The sequence below is a fragment of the Rattus norvegicus genome, chromosome 4 (assembly GCF_021556685.1).
Source record: "Rattus norvegicus strain SHRSP/BbbUtx chromosome 4, alternate assembly SHRSP_T2T, whole genome shotgun sequence".
Classification (NCBI taxonomy): Eukaryota; Metazoa; Chordata; class Mammalia; order Rodentia; family Muridae; genus Rattus; species Rattus norvegicus.
Genome location: NC_141537.1, coordinates 177,411,582 through 177,439,042, shown reverse-complemented (window position 1 = coordinate 177,439,042; position 27,461 = coordinate 177,411,582). Strand labels below are relative to the sequence as shown.

The following is a 27,461-nucleotide window of genomic DNA, read 5'->3' as shown; positions in this document are numbered from 1 at the left end:
CCAGCACCTGTTTTGGGGCAACTCAGTATGTTTGGAGGTGTTAATTAAGAATTCCTTATGGATAGGGCTTATGATATGGCTGGCCTGTGTCATGGGCTTTAAGTGTTCAAGTCTGCTGAATAACCCAATGCTCAGCGGACCTTTGAGTCCAACCCGTTCGTTTGCTTCCCAAAGCACTTACTTGGCCCTGCTGTCCAGAACTCAAAGGTCCTGTCTGCACCAACATGCCAGAAGGAGTTTGACATTTTTAAAAACAGCATATAGCTCAAGGCAAGGAATATTCGTTAACATTTATGAGTGTTTTGCCTACATGTGTGCGCACTGCATATATGCCTGGTGCCAGAGGACCCAAGGGGACACCAGATCCCTGGGACCTGCAGATACTGAAGGTCCAGAGCCTCAACATAGTTGTCAGGAACCAAATCTGGATCCCTCTAAGAGCTCAGAACTCCCGAGCCATCTCTCGATCCACTCAGAATTCTTTTATACATTTAAATAGCTTCCAAATGTGTTTTCAGTAATTTAGTTGTTATATGACTGTATTTAAGCAATTTGGATATAAAAATGTCCAAGGGCATTTTTTGACAGACAAAATTGCACAACGCCCAATTTTTAAAATAAGGTAGGCTATTTTATAGTGTTACTTAAGCTTTAAAACTCCAAAGATAAACTTGACCACCAATGAATAGAAAAGTACCCTTTTATTGAGGTAAGACAAATGTATTTACAATATGCCATTGTTAGAGTATATAATTTGACCATGAGACTTCTAAAGCAGCTGAATTCCAGAGAATTCTAAGGGAAAGGAAACATTGAAGTCTGTTTCTGTTACAGAAGATACATTTGAACATGACAGAAACACTTAAGGCTGAGTACCGGACCTTGTCCTCCATCTTGGGGGAATAATCAAAGTATGTTTTCTGTTTGCTTGTTTTCTGTTAAAGACAGAAGGCTCATTTCAGAAGGGAGTAGGGTTGAGGGAACTCACAATAGGGCTTCCAGAAGTCTGAGGGCTGCTTTGTTTAAAAACAGAGCCTCATGGTTCTGACAGAAAAACAGCGTTGCCAAGCAGTCCCAGGTCCACTGTAGATTCACTCCAAACTGAAAGCCACCTCAGCCCTCTACCTTTCTGAGGACTAGGAACTTCTCATGTCTTCTCAGGTCCAGTGTTTTCTGAAATCAGGCTGCTGAAAGGGGATGCTTGCTGTAGTGCAAAAGCCACTTTGATAGGGTCATGTCTACAAAGGAGTTAAATGGCAGACTCTTGCTCTAACAGGCGTGATATCTAGCCCCTGTCAATCATAGAGGCCAAAGCCTATTATAAATCTACAGGGCACCTTACACGGGCCAGTTCTCAAAGCACAGCACTGACACTTCAGGAAAGGTATGACTTTTTGAGGAACATCAGACACAACGCCAGGTCTTTTATTATCCCATGAGCTATTGAGGTAGGATTCTCCACTTATCGAGTTTTCACAGGTTACACCAAAGTTGGATGCAAGTACCAAACACGACAGTAATCCACAAGAACGAACCATCCCACTACAAACCAGTCCTTCCTTCCTTCCTTCCTTCCTTCCTTCCTTCCTTCCTTCCTTCCTTCCTTCCTTCCTTCCTTCCTTCCTTCCGTAGATGGGCAAGGCTGGGGATTCTCCTGGCACTGAGAGATTTAAGTGAAAACAACATTGTAATGTCCTGTAGAAATGGTCTGTAAATAAATACAATTTCCATTATGACTTTGTGCATTAAAAAGCTTAGAGACTGTTACAAATAAACAGTGCAATCATCAGTAAGACAAATCGTGCTGTGTCTGACCAAGGGCTCCTATGTCCCACAGGAAAGCCAACACCTCAGGCGAGGAAGGAAATCACCATTGTCCCTGTGGGGAACTGGCCACAGATGGGAACAGCATGCTTCCCCAGCATGGTGGTTAGGAGAAGCTACAGCCGGTTTAGTTATAAAGAGCGAGCTTTTACATGTCAACAGGGCGTCTTCCTTCCTAACTCAGGTGCGGAACAGCAAGGGAAGCAGATACGGTGCATGCTGATTTTTGGATATTACAACAAAGCTGAAAATAAGAGGAAAAATAAAGATTAAATAATTAGCCCTTCTCACAGTCACAGAATAAACCTTTCACATGTTACACACCTTCAAGGTCACTGTAAGTCATGAAAACAAGGTGAGAAACTATGGCCGAATTTCATTATGAACCCAACAAGAAAAACTACATCATGGCATGGGAGGACGCATGTGGTGTGTGTCACTTAGGATCCCAAAAACTGATTCCAATAGTCTCTGTAGCAGACTACTCCATGGTCAGAATGCTCTCTGCTCAGCTTCTGCGTGGGACAGATTGTATGAACACATCCAGGCCACACTTGAGAGATCTGAGCTTCCGGAGTGTTATGGAGTCAAGAAAGAATGTGGTCAGCTATGATTAAGGAAGTAACAGCTCAGAATGACCTCCGTGTATTTAAAAAAAGACTAGTTCATATTTTTATCTGGCTCCAAAATATTAGGATTCAAAAGGACCACAAAAGTTTTATTTTATCCATGTTTACAAAAAAAGTGATTCACACATGAAACTGGGCTTCCTTGGGCTGATACATGGAGACGACATAATCCAATCCAATCCAGGCATCATTAGAAACCCAGCACACCTAGATAGATCTGGGCCATCACAATGGACATCATAAAAAAAAAAAAAATCAAATGCCTAGTGGTGTTCCTGAATCTTCTAAAAAACAGTAACAGACACCATGTTGTCTACGAACGACCGTCTCACACGTTGCAGCAAGACTAAGAGACAGCCGTCTGACGTCACTAAGCGTTGCAATAGGCCGCGCCCTCTCCATCTTCGTTCAGGTCTCCGACCTCATGAGCCTGCTGCCGCTTCTGCCACAGCTGTCGGGACTTTGGAGGGCGTACGTTTTAAACTTCTGTAAGGAACTTTATACGCTAGTTCGTGAAATTTAACTTTGTGCTGAATATTCTTCAAAAGGGTTTTATAAATAATACAGTATTTAAATTCTTCAGTTCCCTCGTTGTTATACCATATTGTTGCTTTCTCCGACCTTGTCTACGAACTGTAAGGAGAAGAAAGACAGAGTTAGAGGGAACTCAAGCATTGCACAGCACTGACTGAGCCCTTTAGATGCTGGTTTAAAACATCCAGTTTTGCAGCATTTGCAGGAATTCAAGGCATGACTGACAGTCGTTAACTGGATGGTGCCCACCACCATCTTCTCAGATGTGTATAAAATTTTTTTTTTAAAGTCGCTTTTGCATGACATGTTATACACATGAATTTAAGGGTGAAACATGAAAAATGCAACACAATGAGTAAAATAATAAAAATGACACTGACACTGCTAGCTCAACAAAAAGAAAAGACTGAAATGCCAGCCACTCATGCAGTAATGACCCCAATAAGATATTTCCACTGACCATTCCTGTGGATCTCTTCTGGGCCTATGTGGTCTTTGGACAAACAGATTTAACTCAATTAAGTTCAGTAATTAACAACAGCTATCAACTAAAAAGATGTTAACTGAGCATTCTGGACAGCATCCTGAATGGGCAAAGACTGAAACACTCAGTGTTGCCAATGTAAACTTGTAATTTTCAAATAAGAACTTCAACGAACACTCATGTAAATGGTTATTAACTTTGGCTATCTGAAATCAGAAAGTCTGTCTGTCTTCAGTATCCCGATGGCAGTGTACCACGCTCAGTGGCAATGCTGCAATGGAGAGCACTGTGTGATAGCCAGCAGTGCCTCTGCCCTACGCTTTGCACTGCTACTTAGGCAACGACTGCAGATCCCTGGCTGCCCATGTACACAATCACAACAGAACTTGTAAGCGAGTACAACTACAGGTCTAAGTAAATCCATTCTCTGTAAGAGTCTCTACATTGAGTTTGGTAATAAGGACGAATGGAGCCTCGGTGCACCCCACCCCAAGCTGACATACCAACCTTTGAAATGATCATAAAGAGGTGACACTGTGGAGTCACAAGAACTTTAAAGTAAATTTCAATGGTTAAAAAACCCCAAACACCATATTTGTTCTTCACAGGTTACTGCAACTACCCAGGCTGTATCCAGAGGGCTCTTCTGCCTCTGAGACTGACATGGTGTGGAAAGGTTGGACTCACAGGAGTGCTCCTCCTTCTACAAGTCCTTTTTCTCTCTGCAGCTACTAGACAGACTCAGCAAGCCTTTTAAACGCCTCTCGGGCTTTCACCCAGTTGTTCTGCATGATCATGCCTGCGGCGGCGGCTCTCACGGGCTGCTCTGAGCCCGAAGCACCGCCTCTCCCAGCTGTCTCCAGCATCTCTGTAGTTCACCACTTCATTTAGTGTTCAGATTGAGAGAAACAGCTAAGAGGGAGTCATCTGGAGCTGTCATCAGACTGATTGGGTCTGACATCGGACACCGGCACCCTTCACTCATTCCCTTGGGGAAAATGTTTGTCATTTTTATCCTGAGTGGCAGGTGTTATGCTGGGCCCTGGGGAAGAATGGCTAAAGCCATTTACCTCTGCCCTGGAGGACTGTGGTCACAGGTCTGGAGCTCTCATTAAAAAAGGTAAATGGTATGACAGAGGTGTGTACAAAGAGGTTCTGAGAAGCCTCTGAGACCCCACAAGAGCTGGCAGTCCCCATGGCAGGTTAGTCTCAAGCATCCAGAGTACACCCCGAATACAGGAAGGGTTTCACCTATCAATTCATAAAAGTAGCTTAGCATTATCAACCCGAATAACATCAAAATAGAAAACAATACTAAAAATGTCATGTTCAAACAAAATGTCAGGTTTCATAGGTCTAAGAACGACTGGTTTCTGGTTTTCATGGTAACCAGGATTCATGTGACACAATCATTTATACCATAATTATGCGATCACATCAATGATGCAAACTCCCAGGGAAAAGGCTCACAATCCACACGTCTGGGTGGTTCTTACAAATGCACAGCTAAATGTGTGACTACTTACTGATCTGATTCCAGGGAGATTCAGGAGGGATCCAAGGACAGGCACTCTTCTGATAAAGCCAACCACCACTGGGAAAAAGCCCCTAGGAGCAAGACAAGGCAGTTAGGCCTCAGTGCTCCACCAGGAGGAGCCAACCACCAGTCAAGTAAGAGGAGCACTTGACTCACCAGTAAACCATTTGATCGCTGGTAAAATGGTGCCCAGAATATAATGGGACCTAGATGTGCTGTGATGAGACCACAGGCTTTCTGTTCTACTGCTGAGGACAGAAGCAGAGGGGAGGACCCAGAAGAAGGGGACTGTAGAAAACCAGGAACACAACCTGACAGTACACCTACCAGTGGGGAGGCTCACATTACGTCAGTTTCTGGTGTGGATACATGCCCACTCAAGTGACACGGCCTCTAATCAGTTTAACTGTGGATCAGTGAACCCACGAAACAAACACAATTTGCGAACGCTCTAGAAATAAACTGCATCTGGGTCTTAAAATGCAGTTTACAGGGATGAAAGTACCACAGTGAAGGACGGTCAGTAAGGGCCAGCTTTAACTCTGAACCCACAGGAATGACTATTATCACCACATGAGAACAGCTCAGATAGTTCAACTAAGCACATGCTTCAAAGACATGGAGGTTGCTTTCTTAGCAGTACTAAGCTCAAATGGATATTTAAAGGTATCTTTAAAAATACAATAGGTGGTGTCACATGCTGGTGCTGAGGGTTATATGTATTTGGAAAAAGAACCACAAAGACCTTTGACTCTAGATCTCAAACCAAGACTCCCGCAGAACAAACCAAACCCAACAGAACCGCAAGGGTTTTACTAGAAGCTTCTTTAAATCAGTAAGCCAATGTATTAATGCAGTTTACCAAGAAATGACGGCATGTCATTCTACACCGGCATCAAGGGCCAACTCTGATCTTTCGGCCTTCGTCTGTCTCTGTTGTCTTTATGCTTTTCCCACTTCAAATGGCGAGCAGGCAGCGTTTTCTCCTAATTTTATACTGTGTACCAAGCCTGAGCCTTTGTAATGTTTTTTTCTATCTCCAATTGTTCTTTCCTAAACGCACCCTACCTTTTTCCACTAGTGTGTATGTGAGCATGTGTAGCATGCAGCACATACTATGACGCGTGGAGGGCAGACATAGACAGCTTATGGGAACCAACTCTCTAATTCCACCACCGTAGGGCCTGGGGATCCAACGCAGGTCTGTCCTCAGCTCTGTGGCAAGCCCCTTTCGCCACAGAGCGCTCTCACTGGATCCTGACGTGCATGTCAGCCTGAGGCCTATTCTCCCAAAATGCCTTCCTGGCTCAACTGTTTCTGGCTTACAAATCTTTTGCGTCCTTCCCTAACTCTCTGCTGCAGACGCTGCTCTTTAGCCTAAATCTGGTAGACAATAAGCACCTCAGAGAAGTCTGCAGCCTCTTCTGGCTCGTGGCCCACACTCCCATGGGGAACTGCTCTCCTTTTTTCAGAACAAACAACAGCTTTCACAACTCTGCCTGAGCCCGTCAGTCAACCAATGTCTCCATGTGTTTGGCTTACAAGATGAGCCCTGCTTCATTCTTTAAGACTCAGCTTATCCAAATATTCCTTCTCTTTGGATAAACTCCTCCCTTACCATGCTCTTAGAATATTCTGTGTCCTTCCATGGTGACATGACATTATCACTGCATTTCTGTGATCTTTACAGTCTGCTTTCCATATCAGAACTGGTAGCCCCCCTCAGACAGGTTTGGTACTTAAGTCATTTTTATGTTTAGGGGACACTGTGCCTGACATTTTGAAAATAAAAACGAGCAGTGTTTCTGAGCACTGTCTTTTCACGCATGTACTCTGTTTTCTGGCTAACTTGCAGTGACCGGCATTTCCAGTGAGTTCAGTACTAGGTTTCTTACCATATGTGCTGCCGATGGGAAACAATTCACACAACAAAACCACGGTCCACATCCTACCCATCCTGTTACAAATAGCAAACCCTGTATACACCTTACCAAGGGCAAAAATGAATTCTGTAGCACTGGAGATATTTTATAAATTCTTCATTATCTCACATAGGCAGTCATTTACATTTAGGAAACTGCCTTTGAGTTGACTGACTTAAACTTATAATAAAAACAATGTAAACAGTGGCCATTCAGGAAGTGAGTCTCCCACACTAGCCCAACTACCTACCCCGGTCTCTGCAAACGTTATCTGAGACACTGGCTCATGACAGAAAAGAAGGACCTCACCTGAACAAGAGAAAGAATCCGTAAATTTCGAAGATCATGCCTATCAAAGGCCAACCAATAAGGACCACGAACACACCACCCAGGAAAAATCCAGTGGCTTTCACTTTGTGCTTCTGGAAGAAGAATCTGAATGTTCTTTCTAGACCAATTACAAAAGCCAAACCAGCCACAAACAGAACCTGGGAGAGAAAGACAATGCAACACACTGAAGGTTAAACACTGCAGAAGCCAGGAGACAGCTCCCTGGTGAGGGCTTGCTTGGTCTTTGATGTGCACAAATGCCAGGGCCTTGCACTTATGCCCAGCAGCCACAACAGGGAGTGGGGAGCGTGCTGATGCCCTGGCTACCCTCACCGGCCTCATTCTTTGTCTACCTCCATTCAAGGAAGGAAGGAAGGTGAAATGGGATAAGGGATCCACAGCTACAGCAGGTTCTCAGCTTGACTGGATAGGAAAGAAATGGCCTGTTTAAGCAAACAGCTGGCAAGTCATGGATGGCCAGCCTGCTTTAACTGTGTCCCTCCAATGTACTTCCTGATTCTACAATTGTCTCTGGGGTGTGGAGGTTTCTATGATGGAAGATTTGGGTGATGCAGACAACATTAGTTCAATGTGAAGCTCAGGAGAAGAGCCCAGCAGAAGTGATACGTGTGTGGATAAGAGATTATCCCTGAGCTGGTTACTCCCTCCCTCACTGTGTGTGAAGTACTCCCCCATTAGCTTTCCTCAGGAAAAATTACTCCTTACCAGTACATACCAAGCCCACCAGCTAAGTGTCACATCCCCAGACAGCAGTGCTGTTAATACCACCAGCTTAAAACAACAACTTTAATACCCTTTCTCTCTTTAGTTAAAATAGGCCACAGACTTCAAAACCATCTAGCATCGTGCAAGGACTTCTCCACCTGCTCCTAAGGGATTGCTTACTTCAGGAGCTCCTGTATGACCTCCAACACACAGATAGGGCAGGAGTTCCTGCACGACCTCCAACGCATGGACAGGTCAGTACACAAGCAAGGGAACAAGGCATGTTGTTTCGAAGGAGGTCAGTTACCGCCACAGCCAAGTATTCAAGAAAAGAGTAACTGACATTTATTTACCTGAGTGGGGCATTCGAGTGCAGGTTAGAGGCTATCTCAGAGGAGTTAGGTTTCTTCCTTCATCACGTAGGTTCCGGGTTGGTTGGTGACAAGCCCTTTACCCATCGCACAGCAAAACGACGTACGTTTTAAAAACTTTTAGGTTACCAAAAATCTGTCTATAGAGTTTAATCATGCCTTAGACATTCTCATTAAAATATTTTCATAAGTTTACTATGGCAAGGGGCTAGCAAGTCATCTTTCTTTTACATTTTGAGACAGCACCTTTTTCTGTAGCCCAGGCTGCATTAAATCTGTGGCGATCCTACCTCAGTTTTCTGTGTTGAGCTTCAGGCCTAAGCCACCATGCCTGGCTGGGTCAGCTGCCCTGATCTCCTATTCAGGGGTAGCACTCATCTAATTCCTTGTAAACCCCAGCACAAACACTATTAGAGTAGTAAACCGGTGAGAACCTTCTTGAGCCTATCTGCTAGTCACACAGAGTCGAGGGCTTCACTGGTGCTGCAAACAGTAAACTTGACAGTCATTTCCTACCACTAAAAGGCAACACGTTCCTAGTAGAAAAAACTCATGAGAATTTAAAAGGCACATATTCAAAGACTTACATTTCCAATCGCCAGCAGTGCTTTGTCAAAAAAGAGAATCATTCCAAAGAACAGGAAAAACACTCCAAATCCTGTTAAGCCCATGCCAATTTCTGCAACAGAAACCACATGGTTAAAGACAAAGAAGATCCAGGCCCCCGAGGACCCCACAGCCCCAGCACAGAGTGCTGCAGGCCCCAGGACTGCAGGCCCGGTTCTTCCAGCATCAAGATCTTTACCAGGGTGAGGGAGCACCACTGGATCTACAGCCAAATGTAAGTCAGGAACAGAGGAGAATGCCCAGTTCTCAGGCAGGAGAGGAGACAGGCCTAGATTCTAAACCTCTGCTTATATATCATTTACCTCTTAAAAACCCACTCTGGCCTTAGACTAACACGCACAGGCTTTAACTATTTATCACCTACAAACTTTACACTACTAAAGTCTAAAGTCTAAAACTAGAACCTGGAATCCTAACCTAGCTTACACGCTTACTTCTTTACCTAGAAACTAACACTTGTCAACCACTACGAGAGACCAAGGGCTGCGGTAGGTACTGAATTCAGTGGTGCAGTTTAAATGAAGCCCATCCTGCATAAAAATGCTGTATTGGCCTTGTATTCCCTAGGCATTCGTTACCTTTTGTGTGAGGCCAGACTCACTCCCGTGAACGCCAGCCACCTCTCAGTCACATGCTTTAGCTGTTAGAGGATGGCTTGCTTTGTTTTGTTTTTTTTTTTTTTTTTTTGTTTTTAAAAAAGTCGTTGTTTCCTGACCTGTTATTATTTTCCCTTCAGCTCTAGAGAGCTAAAATCCAGGCCAGTTACAACCCGCCCTCTCACACCAGGGGTAGGGGAGGGACAAGGGGAAACAGAGGGTCTGAGGAGCTGACACTTTATTACCTTTACCTTTCTACAGCTCCATGTCCTAAACTTTTTGATATATCTTCCATTTTGATTCTAAAATTAGTCTGAAAGAATTTACAAGCCTATTCTAATTTAAATGTATTTCAGATGCAAATACCAAAGGAATACTTTCTTGTTCAAATGTCTCAGGAAAATTTCTTAAAACAATTATTTAGGTGTTAGACTCTAATTTCCTAGAGAAAAACATGGAGGAAGGAGGAAGTGAAACTCTAGTAACTAGTACTTAGGAGCAAATCATAACAGCCCAGTCATCTGCATGTGACTACCTTCTAGTTCACAAATTATCTTAATTAATCAACATCCAAGATGTTCATTTATGAAGGAAATCAAGCTGGTAACATGCTTGTTGTATAAGCATGACAACCTGAATTCAGATTCCCAGCATCTAAATAAAAAGCAGACGTGGTGGTTCAGGCTTGGAATCCCTGAGTTGGTGAGGCAGAGACAGGGAGTTTGAAGCTCACTGGCCAGGCAGTTTAGCCAAATCCGTGAGCTCCAGGTTCAGTGGTAGACCCTGTTATCCGCATGTACATACATACATGTATGAGTGAATGATGCAGAATGATTGAACAAGATCCCAATGTCACAAAGTGCACACACACATACAAAATAAAAGCATCCCTCAAGTTTAAAGATAATGGGAGGAAACTATATGGAAACAGTTCCTGTGCATCTCTAACTTGTCAGGAGTCAGGCACTACGAAGAACTTCCCAGAGAACATGCAACCCTACCAGCATCACTGGAATATAGTTAGAATCACATCACTTAGGGTTGAAAGATAACATATAGAGAGGAGATTTAAGCTGCCCCAAATCAAACTATGGCTAACTATCTAGTCTATTTTAGCCATTATAAATATTTTTACCTACAGTTAAAAAACATACTTATTAAACTCAAGGGCACTGGAATGTGTAAAACGTAAGTGATTTAAATTTAATCGTAGTCTAGAACAACCCAGTAGGTACCAGACCTTTTAAGAGTTAGCTGCAGTGGAAAAGATACCCCCATGAGGCTCTTCACAGCTCAGTGTGCCCACGGTGCCTCAGGATTCCTTTAACAAAGTTCTGAGGCACCCAGTAGCAACACAGACTCCAGTTTCCCATGAGCAGCCATTCCTGGTTGCTGTACACAAGCATCAGGGTGGGAAGCACCAGGTCACAGGCAGCAGGGAAACTCCAGACCTAGTCTTCTCACTCCACAATCCTACTACAGCCACGGTTCATGAGGTGTGGGTCAGAAGGGGACAGCTGCCTGTGGACTCTTTTGCCACAATGGCACTGGTCCAATGCTGCCAGGAATCCCCCATGAAATGGGTCAATCCCTCATAACACCCCTTTCTCATCTCCACCTTTTCCTTTGTCCCTGTCCCCATCCATCTGCAAGTTCTCTGAAGTCAAAAGGCCCACATGGTGCAGTGCTCATCCTGCCTGAATCATACTTGGGAAAACATAATCTATTTTTTTTTCTGCCCATCAAAAATCAAGCTTGGTAAAAGCAACCTGAGATATTAGCTAACATAAATAAAAGGCATACTGAAGACATTTTCTAAAGAAAGACCAGTTCAGCCCACTGTCAATCACAGCTGACATCTTAGTGATGTGGGCACCTTCACAGACTGAGAGCAGGCCCGTCCTTCCTCATCGCACCCTTTAAGAAACAGAAGAGTTCCACTAAGTAAAACAAATACCACAGCAGCACTTTACTTAATTTGACAATCCAGGTGTAAGCTGGGAGCTGCCCCATTCCATCTCCCTGAGTAAGTCTTGTCATTTCTTTAGGCCCTGCTGGGATGGGGAACTGGACTATAGTATCTTAAGCCAATCAAGAACTGTCATCCACCCAGCTCTGCTCAGAGCTTTATCAACCTCCTCACTTCTGAAAGCCATGACTCATGCTGGCACCTTTCTGGGATGCTACGGGTTCAACCCAGCAGTCAACAAAGACACAGAAACAATCTGAATTTGACTAGCTCTGGTTCCCTAACCACTGGCTGTAACTTACCATCTCACCTTAGACCACAAGTGAACATCACAGAATTCCCATCCCAAGAAATCTAGTAAAATGAGGGCAAAGCAGCTTCTTCTGCCCCAAATCCAATTCCTCACTGTGTTAGTTTTTTGTTGGAGAGAGATGGTCTCTGCCCTGTGCACAGGGTAGTTCATATGCCACAGACTTGTACCATCCCAGGATGTGGATGTTTACATCAAGTCTTCTCAGAAGCTAGTACTACAGTGAAAACAACAAAGGCTTCTGAACCAGTAATCCCAGGACCATGTCTTTTTCTGCCTTTGTGTGTAACTGAATATCTTACATGTTCTAATTCATAAATGGTCCAAGTCCGCTTTCCCATGCTCGTGTAAGAATTAAACATGTAAGTACTGAAAACTGCTCTTCAGGAGTATCCAAGTTGGTTTCCAGAACCCATACCAGGCAGCTAAAAACCGTCTGTAACTATAGCTCCAGGAAGATCCTCTCTCTCTGGCCTCCACATGCATGTTAAAGAAAACCTTAAGAAAATAATTAAGATCATTCTCATCTATATAACTACATGTTGCAGTAAACATGTCCATAAGACTGTTAGTAGTGAGAGTAGGGGAAAAAGGACACTTTTATTTCTGACTAGAATCAAATGAGCCTGACTGGACCAACAGACAACACCCCTGGGCTAGAGAAGGCAGCTGTACAATCCACAGTCAGACAGAGTGGACTGCCAGGGTGTGGAGGGAACCATAAGGATCTGTTACATTCCAGTGTGCCACCACTTGAATTTAAATCTTCAAACTCCACTTGAGAATAACTTCAAGGAAGGTTTTTGCCTCACTTTCAGTGCATCTTGAAAATCTAAGGTGACTATAGAGTTTAAAGAAACAAAGTTCATGGCGATGAGCAAAAGCGAGGCAAAAGATGTCAGTCATATCCATAAAAAAAATCTTTAAAAAGCAAACAGCTTTAAATAGAAAAAATAATTAAGATTGGCAAGAAACGGTAGAAAAGTGGAAAACGATGGAGCCAGGGATAACGCTCGGCTAGTCTGTAGAACACATGGCTGGGATGCTCTAATCTCTGTGGCCACTAGAAAGGCAAGTCTGTAAAGCTGCTCAGAGTGATGATAGGCAGCGACGGATGCCAAAATAAAACACGCCACAAAGTACAGCATACAAGACTAAGAAAGAAGTCCTTTAGCTGTAGAGACAGGCAGGATCGTTCATGCTTGTAATCTCAGAACTTTAAGAGACAGAGGCAGAAGGATTACAAGTGGGGAGGCTACCCCTGACACAATGAGCGCAAGGCCAGCCTCATTTACCTACAGTGTGATCCTGACTCCTAACCCAGAAATCTAAAACAGCAGCAGCTTCAATGCTCTAAGCATAAAGTGACTTCAAAATTAGTAAACTTGGCTGAAACTTAAACGGGCGGAAAACAGAAGTCCTTGCAAGTGAATTCTAGATGGGCTGGTAACAGTAGTGTCTGATCACCGCTCTCTACGCCCCCAGCCACCCCAGCCTTGCAGGAGCCTAGGCGCAGGCGGACAGCCCCATTCCCGCCACCCTGGAAACTTGGTCCGGCCGCGGCTCCGTGAGACAGAGCGCCGGTGTCATCCGGGCAAAGGCGGCGGCGCCACTTGAGCCGGGGCAGGTCCGCGGTCCACCCGTCGCGGCCCCCTCCCTCCCGCGGGCCGCCGCCCCACGCCGCGCTCGCTCCATTCATTGCGGGGTGGAGCAGAGGCTGCGGCGGGAGCACCGGCCAACGTGGGGACCCGGCAGCGCTTACTCTGGGTATCCGTGAGGGAGATCATGGCGGCGGCGGCGGCGAGAACCGCGGTGCCTCGGGGCCCACGCTGCGAAGCCTAGTCCAGAGAAGAGCCTCGGCGACGCTACCCGGGCCCGAGCCGCCACGTCTTCCGGAAACACGCAGCCGCCGCCGCCGGGCCGCAAGGCCGAGCTCCATTGGCTACGGAGAGGCCAATAGCACGCACTGTTGTTCGGATGTGCGCCTGGACGCCGCACCACACAGCAAATCAGAGAAGGTAATGACTTGTGATTGGTGGAGGGGGCTGATCCGGAAGGGTGGGCGCTGCGGGCGAGGCGGCGGGAAGGTTTTTACACGCGGAACAGCTGACAGGTTCGTGGCTGCGCCCGTTTCGGCGCGTGGGGCTGCGGCTGTCTTCGGGGGGTTTAGGAGCCGGGCGCCTCTGCCGTCTGCCGACGGTTTCAGGAGCCCTGGCCGCCGCGGCATGTGCTTCTGCCTCCTGTGGAGCCGGCGCGGTGGAGGGATGCGCTCAGGGTTAGCGTGCGTTTTCTTCCCGCACTGATGACCGCCGACCTGGTTCACGCTTTTGACTGACCGACCTTTTCGTAACTTAATTAGTTCTTGGGTGTATTTCGTGCTGAGATATCTTTTGCTGCGAATTTACCTAATTTGGGCAATGGGCAGGTTTTTGGCAGCAAGGTCCAAAGAAATATTTGAAAGAGTGGGAGGAAATGGATTTAGATCGTGTCTCTCCTAAGGGAAGAGGGAGAGCCTGTTCTCAGGTTCTGGAAAAGACTTTTTTGCTAGGCTGTTTACAAAAGTGGAGAGTATCAATCTCTGCCCTGTTAGAGGATCTTACAGCCCATAGACCGAATGTTATCACTCTAGGAAGTGTAAGTGATAAGAAGATGCTCTCATACACGAGGAAGGAAGAGTCTTGACTTAAACCCATCCTTAAATGTCCGATAGTTTTGTCCTTACTCTTTAATCAAGGCTTGTCTGTCTTAACAGCCTTGTACAGGAAGGGTACAAATTCGATAAAGGAAACAGTCCAAGTGAGAATAGATGTCTGCACAATCTGTCTTTGGAGAGCACTCTTATATTTAGCAAAAATATAAAATTAAACAAAATATAATGTTCTTTGTTTTTATGTAATGGTGACAGATGATTATTAACTGAGCAAAACAGTTTATTGACACACTGAGATCCTGACTCCTGATCCAGAAAACTAAAACATCACCCCTAATAAAAGCCAGTGTTCTAACTGAGCGCACAGTGACTTAGCAAACTCAGTTGAAACGTAAACAGGTAGAAAACCTAAGTCCTTGTAAGGGAATTTTGGGCAGGTTACTAACCTACCCAAATAATTACTAAAAACACAATATTAAGTAAAATATGACATGCTTTCTCATTTTGTTTTTATGTAATGGTAACAAATTGTCATTGATCAAAAATAAAAATGTTCGTAACAGTTCAGGGAAGTGACTATTCAGGCCTAAGCTTTAAACCATTAAATTTTAATATAAATCAAGTTTTCTTCCACTTTTAACTGTCCCAGATTCTTTTAAGCCAGCAGAGTACTAGTGTGCTCCCCATCCCCATCCCCCTCTGCAAGTGAGCAAATTTTACAGAGAAATGGAATAAACTCCCTGCAAAAAAAAGAGAGAAAGTTCTGAAAATGACCTGCTTAGAATACTAATTTCTTTTAAGGATGCATTTAACTGTAACTCTCTAAAGCAAGTGCACAGTGAACTGCTAAGTGGTTTATTTATTTATTCATCTATCCACTTATTTTTAAAAATCTATCCTACTTCTTGTTTTTACGATGAGTCCCGCCAGGCACGGCCGTGCATGCCTTTAGTTTCAGCACCCGGGAGGCAGGCGAGTTGAGGCCAAGAGTCCTGCCACCCCGGTTTTTAAGGCAGAGAGAAAGACATAGAGGATCAGTATGTCAGGTTGCTAAGGCACATGTGATCCTGGCGTTGGAACTATTTAATATTCTGCCTGTTCGGGGAGTGTTGTTGACACTCTGTTTGTTCTGTTTGGCACCAACATCTATAGGATTTCTTAAAAATTATATTGCTCTATAAAGTATGTAATAATGCTCATTGACTGAGCATTATTGATATAATTGATTTTGTTTGATTGGTGGTGCTAGAGATTAAACTCATGACCTTGTAGAGCTGAACATGCTGAAGCCAAAAGGCAAAGCAAGCAGAACTAAGACATAAGAGAGTGGAGAAAGACGTGTTTATTGCCACCAGGAGGCATGGAGAGAGCTTCCGGAATCATTTGACAGTGGTGCTCTCCAGGAACAAAGGGAGAGAAGTGGTTGGGATGACTGCTCATGTTCGTGTGGGGCAGAAACACTGGGGAGCTTCCATTCCCCCAGGTACTCAGGCTGTACCATAACAGTTCTAGCTGCCAGTAATGCACACACGGGAAGTGCGTTGCACAGGCCTCTGCCCCTGAAGACACCCCCTTTGCCCAGTCACTAATGCCCGTGCATGCTAACAGGGCCCCTGCCGACCTCGACAGTACTGCTGGTGGACATGTTACCATATTTGTTCTCTCACTTCAGAAGGACGTTTGGATCTCCGGTTCAGTTTTAGAATGGCTTCCATCCCAGGTCAGTGGATGTGGTTACCCTTTGTGTATTACTGTTTTTCTACTTCGATTTGCCTTTTGATATAAAAAGTTAGAAAAATCTTGATTCTAGAAATGATTTTGTTAAGGCTACTTTATTTTTATGTACAACAGAATTTCCCACGTGAGTACTAGTAAGCAGACAGGTCATGGGTGATCAGAGCGTCTGCACTGTGTGACTGCCATTGCTGTTCATCTCCAGAACCTTGTCACCACCCACATGTGGGCAGGCCCATAAAACTTGTACTTCCCCCCTCCAACCCTGGAGAGTTACTGTTCTTCCTCTCTGAACTTGACCTGTTTGGGGACATTATACACAGGGGTGTTTGTCTAACCTCATATGGCATTATGTCTACAAGGTAATTTGTGTCAAAATATAAAGTATTTTTTCCCTTTAATGCCAGTGATGTTCCGTTGTATGTAATGTGCTGTGCTATGTTTTGTGTGTCTTTTTATTTGTTGTGGAATAGTTGATGTTTTATTGTTTTTAACCAAATATGACAACTTGGATTTTTAAGTGTGCACTTGTGTTTGTGTCTGTGTGTGTGAGAATAGGTGTATGTGTGCGTGTGTGCGTGTGTGCGTGCGTGTATGCCCATGTGTGTGTGTATGTGTGTACGCGCACACATGTGAGAATATAGGTATATGTGTGCCACAGCATTTGTAGAGAGGGCAGAGTCAGGTCACTTTCCTCAGGCTATCAGGCAAGCCCAGCAAACATTACCTCTCACTGGCCTTATCTCTAGTTCTTTTGAGTGTACCTAGAGTTGGACCCACTGATGAATGGTAATTTTGTGTTTGATGTTTCCAGGAGCTGGTGCTGTTTTGCACAGTGGCTGCATTTTATGTTCCCGTCAGCAGTGCGTGAGGGCTCAGAGAATGCTTTTGATTGATGTCTAGGAGACTGAGAACATACAAGGAAGAAAATACAAGTCACTCATAACCCCACAGCTCCAGTTAGCATGAACACGAATCGGCATCAGCTTTCTTAGCTTTCAACCACATTTTTAATGATTTGTACGGTTTTGGGATGTGATTAGAAAAAAACAAATATAGACTCCAGATGTGGTACTAAAACTTTTATGATTTAATAGGTTTTATTTCTTCCATTAATTTATTCATTTTACATTCTCCCACTTCCCTCCTCACACAATGCCTGAAATGTGACATTGTTTTAAACTGACCTTATTTGACCTTTTGGTGTCTCTGTCTCTGTCTGTCTGTCCCCCCGCCCCCTCTGATAACATAAAAAGTGCTACATTGGACCCATTGGGATCTAAATCTTTATATGGCCCTCTGAGTAGTGCCTTAAGTTCACAGAAGCAGTTAGTGCGTTATTGACCTTCCCCAGATCAGCTCTCACTGTGGTGATGTGTTTCCCTCCATTGCAGGTTTCACGTGTTCAGACTATGCTGAAATATAACATCTTGCTCTTGGTTCGATTGATGGGTGTCTGGCCAGGGCAGGAAACTTTTAAACTAGGGTGGTTTTCCAGTTTTTTTCTGGAGTGTAGTGGTTATGGCCTGCTGCATGCTACCATACAATACCAGTTGGGAAACAAGATTGAGTTCTTTTTAGAAAAACATTCAGAAGGGTTTTTTATCACTAGACACCACACATCGCACACCACACAAACAGGCATACAATGTTATAGTTTGCCTAAGTGTTAAGTGTTGGCTTTGTCTGTTCTCACATCCTGTAAGTTGGTAATCAGTAGTAATAATTTGTTTAGATCCTTTATTCTTGGTTAAGATGAGACTAACGGTGCTGCTGAACAGAGGTACAGTGTGGGTGCGATTGGATTCCACATCTATTTTACCTGCCCTGACTGTAGATCTCCCATGGGCTATGGTTTAAAGCTAATGAAATAATGGAGCAGATCCATTTTAAGAAGTTAGTCTATTTTGTCTAGTATTCTGCCCATTCGTTGACCCATACTTGAAGCACCCTCTGAAATTGACTCTGGCTTGTGGCTTTTATTTGGTAGGAGGAAATCATTTGTTAATTTCAGGTTGGCACATTGTTAGAATATCTACATGTGAACCACAAATTTAGGAACACTGGTTGGCGTATGAACCACTCTCTTCAACATGCTCTTGAGGTGGAGTAGCAGTACACGCCCCGTGCTCTTGGCCATGCTCTCCTCCATGGGTTGTTGATGTCATTCACTGAGTGTTTGCTCTCACCTCCTGCGACCTGTGTCGTAGAGGTGAGCTTTGGAAATAGTAGCATTTTGAGAAAAGTCTCAGCACCCAGATTTTCATACATTCTCGTTCATCAGGACTTTGTGTAGGGGTCACAAGTGCTGACTTTGATGCGTGGGTTGACACTAATACCTGGGTCAGGCAGAATTTGATCAGAGAAGCAGAAGTGCCAAGACTATTGAAAGGATTTACTGCAGTGATTAACCCTTACTTGACCGTGGGAAGTAGTTAAGCCTTCTTTCTATGTTGTCTGTGGGATTAGGTCTGAGGTGTCTGAAAGGCATGCAGAATGAGAAGAGGTCTAAAATGTTGAGAGCAAAGGCAAAATAATCTCTTTGAAGATGGTCTGCTAGTTCTTATCACATGACCCACTCTCAGCTCTCACACAGTTTGGAAGAAGGAGGAGACTGTCACTGTCCTTGCACACAGCCTGGCTGTAGGTTTAGAGAACTAAAGGAGAACAGGCTCTGGAGGCTGTTCTGAGGTTACCTCACAGCAGTTCATGTCAAGGTGATTAGCCCTGATCTGACCCTGATCTAGATATGTAGATGCGGAAAGAAAGGTTTTCTGTTTCAGTTCTAAGGTCAGTTCTCTAGCACTGCTTAGAGAAGGGGATGCTGGTCAGTATGGTTCCACCCTGGCTAAGGCAGCACAGCATGTCCCTCCCCTTGGCCTCTGTTACTTAACTTACAAATGAAGGCAGTGGTACAGTCATGCTTGTGCCATGACACTCTCCCTTGTACAGCCGCCCAGAGAGATCACAGATTGATTTACTCATCTCAGTCACAGCCTGACATAGGAGGTTAACTACTAGTATTTTATGTTAGGTGTTTGGGTAATAGGAGAGGAACTAAGAAACTAAAACCAGAAAGCTACAAGCCTGGCCAAGAGGCAAATCACAAAGAGCAGGAGAAAGACATGGTGTGCAGATCCCATTCTTGGTGGTCAGTGGTCAGAGTTGGTGTTCAGAGCTGTCTTCTCCAGCTTCCTATGTGAGCTGTATCTGATTTGTTTCTGTGTGAAGACTAACCTTATTGGTATGCTTATTAGGGGTGCCATTGTCACTGTGTAATAGCTTAATCATAGAAATATATGGGGATGGTGAGAGGTGTCCCATGGACCCCTGTTTCAGACACAGTCCTACCATGTGGTAGTGACCCACCTCCCCCTTAGTAGTCGCGGTCACTTTCCTCAGTGAGCTCAGCTGCCTCTTGCCTTTGATTTCTAGTGTCTGAGGGCAGGCCATTGGCTTCCATCTTTTGAGCAACTGTTCTTTTCCTTGGTAGAAGCATCTTCTCCTTGATACCTAGATCCTCAAGATCTAGTTTTAAGGGTAGTTTAACTAGCAGCTCTCTCAAGAGTAGGAGGAACCCTGCTTCTTACTGTTGTGAATTGAGTCTACAGGAGAGGTATCAGTACTCAGTGATGTGGAGCAGACGTGTGTGCATGCGTGTGTGTGCGCGCGCGCGCGTGTGTGTGTGTGTGTGTGTGTGTGTGTCTATTGCACCCTTTAATGTTATAGTGCATTATATAATTTTATAAGGTTATATTGGCACTATAACTGATCTTTTGAAATGACTTTTTGTTACTCTCTCAGGATAGCTACTTCTAAACATTGAGGGGCATGATTTGGTCAGTGAATTCCCTAGAATTTCATGTGCTGTGCTGTGAAGTAGTTTGTGCAAAATATGAATGTGGTCCACAAGGCATTTTGTAAATGGCAGCGTTTCAGAGGAGGCAAGCCCGTGTGCAGGGTGAAGGCCGTGTGCGGGGTGGAGCCCGTGTGCGGGGTGAAGGCCGTGTGTGGGGTGGAGCCCGTGTGCGGGGTGGAGCCCATGTGCAGGGTGTCTGTACACTGAGTGACTGAGTGAGGTACTTGCACCACAGAAGGTCCCAGTGTCTCGTCAACTCTGGTCTTCCTCTTAAGAATGATGCCACAGAGGAGACTCAGTGAGGATGTGCTGTCTGTAAGCTGGACGCTGACCAGATTAATCTCAGTGAATGGATGTTGGGACTGAAGACTGGCAGCTTGTTCTTGCCCTTGTACAAGAATGGGCTTGGCTGATTTCCAGATGGTTTTGTCCACTAGATGAATTAGCATTTTCTTGATTTATTATTAGTGGGCCCCCACAGAGGACACAAGTAACTTCCCAGTTATGCCCATGTGGATTTCCTACACAGCGTTCCCCAGACCCTATTCACTTTCCCAGGATTTCTCTCTGCCCAGCCCTAACCACCCTCCAGTTTATCCCTGGCAGTGGATCAGTATGCATTTGTACCCCAGGCACCGTGAGAAGCAGTACACACCCACACAGGGACTGCAAACTAGAACTCTCTCCGAGTTTCTGCTCAGGGCTCCCTGCAATAATCCTGTTCGTTTTCAGACGGGCCAGTGTGTCACACAGTCTTCTCCAAGTTGAGCCTGGATTGTTTTTCTTCTTCAGTCTACTAATAAGAACCTAGGTGTAAGGAACTCCCTGAGAGATCAGCGAGTCATGAGGATGGTGAGGGCAAAATGGGCTTTACCCTTTGTGCTTGCCTTCACTTTGGACTTGCTCGAGCTCACTTTTCATACGGTGCCTCCATTGCGGTCCTGGCAGTGTGCCTTATGAATTGATGTGCTAGTGGTAGGAAGCACAGGTAACATAGTAACCTAGTTTTTGGAAGACTTGGGCTAGCCACCGCAGATTTCAGAAGGAAGGTATTAAGCATCTGTAGAAAATGTGGGCAGCTAGGTGTAATGCCACACATCTGTAATCTCAGTATTAGGGAAGCCGAGTGAGGAGGACTATATGTTCAAGGCGCGCCTGTGTATGTCAGAGAGACCCTTTCTCAGAATACAGGAGGACGGGCTGTAGGTTAGGGTGGAATGCTTGTGTGGTCTGCCTGAGGTCCTAGGTCAGCACTGCAGAGATGAAAGAGCAGCGACAACAGTTACAGAGCATGGGAGGGGGGCATGTGCTCGGGCCGGCATGTGTGGGCTGCACCCTGAAGGGTAAGCTAGAACTCAGGAGGACAGCTTGAGACACTTGCATCAGTGTGCTGTCACATCCAGATGCTGTGTCCTGTTGAAGAGCCAAGACCTCAGTCACATACATTTGCGAACAAACCTACCCCAGAGTTCCAGGAGCACAGAGAAGTTGCAGCAGGAACTGCAGGAGCTTCTGACCCACGGGCACAGGGGCACCAGCAGATCCCTGACATGAGGGAGATGCCGGAGCACCTGACCCCATGCCTGGCATCCCAGTGAGAGCCTGGTGCTGCCTCATTCTTCCCTTCAGATGATGACCACAGATTTTATCCCCTGAAGAGATTCATCTACACTGGTTATTCAAGCACACGTGGTACCATTAGCTTTAAAATTTCTCTCACTTCCTTGATTTGGTATCGAAAGGAGCCTTCCTGTGACTTGATACTTGAGTCAGTACTTGACTTGGACAGTGGAAGTGCATCCTGGGACTGCATGAGTCCGCAGCCATGGTATGGCAGAGCAGGTCAGCACAGCACTGTTCCTTGTTTCACACATTCCATCAGCTTGCTTGTGATGATTGGCAGGCTGTTCTCATGCGCTGCACCAATCCAAACATGGGGGTGTTTGTGAGGCCAGTCGCCAGGTGACTTGCTTGCAGATTTAGGGAACTGTTAGACCAGTTCTGTGTGACATAATAAGAATGACATAATAAGAATGGTTGGGGATTTAGGCCCTGGGTTCAGTCCCCAGCTCCGGAAAAAAAAAAAAAAAAAAAAAAGAATGGCAACTGTCATTTATTATACGTTTAGCTTCTGGCCAGCGCCTGTCAAGAATTCCCTGTGTGAACCACTGAACTTCCCCAAGTACTTTGGTCTCAATAACTGCATATTATGGACAGTTGGTAGAAGGGGACAGTGGAGGTAGAAGGGGACAGTGGAGTGTTGGCTGGTGTTCTGCTGAAATCATTTAGCTGGGAAGGGGACTAGTCCAGGTCTCTGTGTCTCTAGAACATGTCCTTAGCCCTCTGCTCTCCTACTTTTAGACTTGTAATGTAGAAGGGATTCCCAGAAACCAATAGGGACCTCACACTGTTCCTTCTCTCTTCTCTCTCCTCTCCCAGCTCTAACGGATGAACTGGAGTCTGTGTCCAGTGAGCTCCATGCAGTTGACATCCAGATTCAAGAACTTACAGAGAGGCAGCACGAGCTCCTTCAGAGAAAGTCAGTCCTGACAAAGAGAATCAAGCAGTGCTTAGAGGACTCTGCTGCCGAGGCGAGCGGCGACTGTGACACGTCTCCAGCTGCATGGAGTAAAGAAGGTTTGCCAGCCTCCTGCCTTCCACAGCTGTAGTCTAGAAAGAAGTCACCCGTGGATCAGTGCATGCTGGAGATGGAGCTCTCTGTCGTGAGGGGGACTTGCAGGCAGACATTCTTTACTCATCGCTATAATACTTTATGTGTAAACTTGAAATTTGGGGTTTTATTTTCTCTGCATATGGTCTTAGTAGCAAACATCAGTGTCAAAAAAAAGAATATGAGCCAGATTTTTCAGCATTAACTAAAACAAAAAGTTAACCAGACCTACCCTTTGCCATGAACAGACCCCACTCCTTGTGGTTTTTGTTGTTGTTGTTTGTCTTTGAGGCTGTTGTGAAACTTCCGAAGACCAGTTTGGCCTCCAAAGCACAGACCTCCGACTGTCTCCTGAATGCCTGGATTAAATGCATGTGCCACCACACCCGGCCCAGAACAAACCATGCTTAACTTAAGATCTTGAGTGAAGAGCTCGATAGATGGCTCAGTGGTTAGGAGCACTGATTGCTGGATCTGTTCCCAGCTTACATGGTGGCTCACAACCATCTGTAATCCAGTTCTAGGGTATACAACACCTTACTCTATTAGTCTCTGACGCGTCAAGCACTTACATGGTACACAGACATGTGTGCCGGCAAACACCCAGCTCTACTTACAGTTAACATTGTTGTACAAACATTTATGATTTAATGGAATATTTCAGAAATTACAACTTTATATGTGTGTGGAGACTCTTTTCGGTACTGGTCTCTAAATGCAGAACATTTACACCCAGAGTCTAGAGTTTAATTAAGTTCATTCATGCTTGGCGTTTCAGCTCTGAACTCCTGAGTCACCACTGACTTGTTCCTGTGCCTGGCTGAGCACCGCCCTCCTTCATGCATGCTAATTCTCAGTTACTGGCACTGGCTTACGTTAGGTTCTGGTGTAGTAGTCATATAGCGCTCACTGTGCTTTGCTGTGACTACTTAGTTACACTAATTACAACACTGGTAAATGTTTTGGTGGCTCACAGATATTGAAAGTTTTATGTACTTGTGTGATTTGTATATATTCTGGTAGCTTCATGTGGAAAGTGGCTGCTCACATCTTATTGTCAGTCTTGATCCTTCCAGTCTGCTTAGCTTATTTTTCTCTTTGTAGATTTCCCATGGTCCGGAAAGGTAAAACATGTGCTGCGAGATGTGTTTAAACTGCAGAAGTTCAGACCTCTGCAGCTGGAGACTGTCAATGCCACCATGGCGAGAAAGGACATCTTTCTTGTCATGCCCACAGGAGGAGGGAAGAGCTTGTGCTACCAGCTGCCAGCGCTGTGCTCAGACGGTACGTGACGGTTAATGTGAGTCCGCAGACTGCTTTCAACCCACTTGTTATCAGTCGCAGGTATTCACTACCACGGCTCCATGGGAGAAAAGGCTTATGTGTGGATGGAGAGAAAGGGTGCAGTCAGGGCTGGGCGTATAGAGTTCATGGTGCTTACAGACATTCAGGTGGGCTGCAGCGGGAGGAAGCATGGGGTGAGATGATAGCTCTGGGCCAGGTGAGCTAGCCTGCACTATGCAAATCCTCTGAACCCACCAAAGTGAAGTGTGCACTCTCAGGTGGCATGGGAGGAAGGAGGGCTCGGAGGGACACCTGAGGCTGAGAGGAGGAGGACCTTGCAGAAAGCTGAGGTAGACAAGCACTGGAGGATAGTCAGGGCTAGGAGAGGTGGGAGGGTCACTGACCTGTGATGGCTGCTGGTAGAAGACCACACAAAACCAGGACCTGTAAGTTAGGTTAGAGGCTGGGAATAGTCTTTGACCCTGGCTATGAATTTACGTAGAGCTGGCATGTGACCCAGACAGCAAATGTGGTGGTGAGTGACTAGAAGCTGAGCTTCTGAGGGTGGGGCACTCTGGGAAAGAGTGGCTATGAGGAAAGGAGAGCAGTGTTAGTCTGTCTGATGTGCTATAACACACTGTCTTAGACTGGATAATTTATAAGTAATAAGTTTATCACTCACAGTTCTGGAGCCCCTGGAGGCCAAGACCAAGATGGCAGCAGATTCGATGTCTGGAATGGACCTGTTCCTCAGATGTGGCCCTTTCTTGCTGCATCCTCATATCATAGGGCCAGTCCCTTGTTCCTTGTTTATTGGGACATTCATCCTAGGCCTCACCCTTCCTGCCTGATCCTCTTAACCTAAGGGCTGTGCTCGTCAGCACTGTCCCAGTGTGTATTAGGTTCCAACAAGGAGTTCAGGGTTCAGGATTCAGACCACTGTAGGCATCTTGGTTTTTGACAGATAGGGACATGACCTGTTTAAGTGTATTGAGTGCCTGTCCCTAATGAGGAAGAAGGTGAAAGTGTGGGAAAGAGAAAGAGAGTAACAGACAGGGCAAGAGCCCTTTAAGGTCCCCGTGTGAGTCAGTATATTTCAGTCTGCCTCTCTGCCTGTAAGGAACAGAGTAGAAGTGGAACTGTCATTTCAGCAGCACACAGCAGCTCGCACGTGAAGACTTCCTTCAGTCACTGCCCTGCTCACTGGTTTGCACTCAGGCCACCGATCTGATGTTAAAGTGAAGGCCACATGTGCCTGCCATCCTAAGCACCACAGGCTATGTTCTCTTGGACAGCTTTGAATAATTTTTCCCTGATAAAACAGCCTAGTGTGTATTATTTCATTGAGATTTTCTATACTGGTTGTTAAAGAGGGTAACAAATTAAAAATAGTAAAATGTATTTCTGCAGGATTGAAGAAAGGTAGAAATTTATGTTTTCTTTTAAAACGTACTTATTATTTGAGTTTTTATGTATGAGTGTACGTCTGTGTCCACATGCCTGAGCTCAGAGGAGGAGCTCCTGAAACTAGAGCCACAGATGGTTGTGAATCTCTGTGCTGGGAATTGAATCCTGGTCCTGTGTGAGACTCAGCTCTTAACTGCCCAGCCATCTCCCCACACAGTGGTTCTTGTGTTTTACTTCACTTGCCTTACAGTCATCTTCCTTGGCCATTTGTCCTGCCCGTCACGTCCCTTGAGTTGGTAAATCTGCACCAGCAGCTGCCTGAGCGGTGACAGCCTGGCCGGTGCAGCAGAGCGACTGCTTCAGCGCAGGGCACTGGCCTTGGAGAGTTGACGTAGGTTTGGTTTGTTCTCTCTCTCAGGTTTTACACTGGTGATTTGTCCACTCATCTCTCTTATGGAAGATCAGCTGATGGTTTTACAACAGTTGGGGATTTCAGCTACTATGTTGAATTCTTCTAGCTCTAAGGTATGGGAGCATGGTTTGGAGTTTCAGATGTAAAGTAATCTTAACTGATGTGGGATCCTCACCTGCATCTGAGTGTCCGGTAAGGTATAAACTCTAAATACCATGTTATGAGCCTGGGGCTTCTGCTCACAGCTAGCTCTGGACACTATTTTTGTATGCCCCATGAATTAACAATGCCTTTTTTACTTATAAAGATAAAAGCAATCCATGAAAGCTCAGTACCTCACGAGACAGGAAGTCGTAGGGTTTGGGCTCACTGTCCTTGTGACCTTGTTAGAAGCAGCAAGCTTATTCCCTTAGGTACTGCTTCGGTCCCACAGCAGCCCAGCGCTTGGTGCTCATGGAGACTGCATTCCACATGACAGCCTTTCTCCCGTCTAGACTTCTGAGGGCGCATCTGCTAACATGTTTGTTATGTAGTATAAAGCAAGGAGGGACTGGGAAGATGGTTCAGTGGGTAGTGCTTGCAGCGTGAGGGCAACCTGAGTTTAATTTGGGGACCTATGTGCAAACTGAATGATAGTGGCTCCTGCCTGTGTTCCTGGAGCTGGGGAGGTAGAGACAGGAAGCTCCCTGGAACTTGCTGACCAGCCGGCCTGGTTTAATTGATGAGCTCATGGCTCAGTGAGAGATTGTATCTCAGAAAAGTAAGGTGGGGCATATAAAGAAGGAAAGTTCACTCTGATCTGACGTGACTCCATGTAAACATGGACACATGTGTATATGCATCATACACACACACACACTAGCAAGGAAGGATCTTTCATTGTGCAATCCATTAATACAGAAGACGAGTCACTAAGAGCACACGTGTGTGTGGGGACAGACTGTCTTACCTTATCAGCAGGACAGACCACTTCCAGGCTGTTCCTTATAAATTCTCTTATGGAATTCACAAGTTATGGAATACACAAGTGGTTGCCATTCTCCATCAATCCTCGTAACCCCTTGATTTATTCATATGAACAAATCCAGGCCACATGTTTAACTGTACATTTCTCAGTGTATAACTTGTATTGTTGTTTTACTTGTTAAACTGACTTGTGTGTCAGTGGAGTAGGGCGTGAACATGCCACAGTGCACACACAGGCGGAGGCCAGAGGACAGGGAGTAGGACTCACTCTCCTGCCATGTGGACCCTCCTGAGGATTTGACTCAGGCAGTCAGGTCGGCTCCTTGGCCTGCTGAGCCATCTTGCTGGGCCCTGCACCTCTAATGAAGAGAAAAGTGAAGCACAATGCAACACTTAGCATTCTGATTAAAATATTAATACTTATAATATTTAATGGTAAGTGTACCCAAGAGTCTACATATTTAAATGAGTATTTGATAACTTCATTAAATTAGCTATAATTAAAACAGCTAAATGGTTTTGTCCATGGGTGTATAATTATAAATTTAATGAGTGAATTTGTATGGCCACAGCTACTGTATTTGGTTCACATTTTGGGTTTTATTATTAACAACTTAAA

At 45.2% G+C, this 27,461-nt stretch overlaps 2 protein-coding genes across 22 annotated transcripts in view; one reads left to right on the top strand and one right to left on the bottom strand.

Moving 5' to 3' along the window:
• Positions 1-682: 682 nt before the first annotated feature.
• Golt1b (golgi transport 1B) lies at positions 683-13,759 on the bottom strand. 5 transcript variants are annotated; one of them, XR_015685700.1, is made up of 6 exons: positions 13,622-13,759; positions 8,945-9,036; positions 7,240-7,418; positions 4,998-5,079; positions 2,149-3,086; positions 683-2,068 (listed from the first exon to the last, which is right to left on the bottom strand). XR_015685700.1 is itself a non-coding variant. In XM_087658298.1 (6 exons), the coding sequence occupies exons 1-5, from the start codon at positions 13,644-13,646 to the stop codon at positions 3,472-3,474; spliced, it is 387 nt and encodes a 128-aa protein (XP_087514424.1). In that variant the 5' UTR covers positions 13,647-13,759; the 3' UTR covers positions 683-3,086; positions 3,448-3,471. The 5 variants fall into 5 exon arrangements, 3 of the variants coding, with proteins under 3 accessions (XP_087514424.1, XP_087514425.1, NP_001107255.1); XM_087658298.1 differs by adding an exon at positions 3,448-3,480 and having other exon boundaries at positions 683-3,086; XR_015685701.1 differs by lacking the exon at positions 7,240-7,418.
• Positions 13,760-13,912: 153 nt separating this feature from the next.
• Recql (RecQ like helicase) overlaps positions 13,913-27,461 on the top strand; it is a 24,596-nt gene continuing 11,047 nt past the window's right edge. For 3 of the 17 annotated variants that reach the window (XM_087657775.1, XM_087657780.1, XM_087657779.1), the window contains exons 1-5: positions 13,913-14,134; positions 16,182-16,229; positions 22,542-22,739; positions 23,878-24,057; positions 25,883-25,989. In XM_087657775.1, the coding sequence (XP_087513901.1) occupies positions 16,214-16,229; positions 22,542-22,739; positions 23,878-24,057; positions 25,883-25,989 (501 nt within the window). In that variant the 5' untranslated portion in view covers positions 13,913-14,134; positions 16,182-16,213. Of the gene's footprint in view, positions 14,141-16,117; positions 16,230-22,541; positions 22,740-23,877; positions 24,058-25,882; positions 25,990-27,461 lie in introns of all 17 variants that reach the window. The other 14 variants (XM_087657776.1, XM_087657781.1, XM_087657774.1 and 11 more) reach the window with 8 other exon arrangements.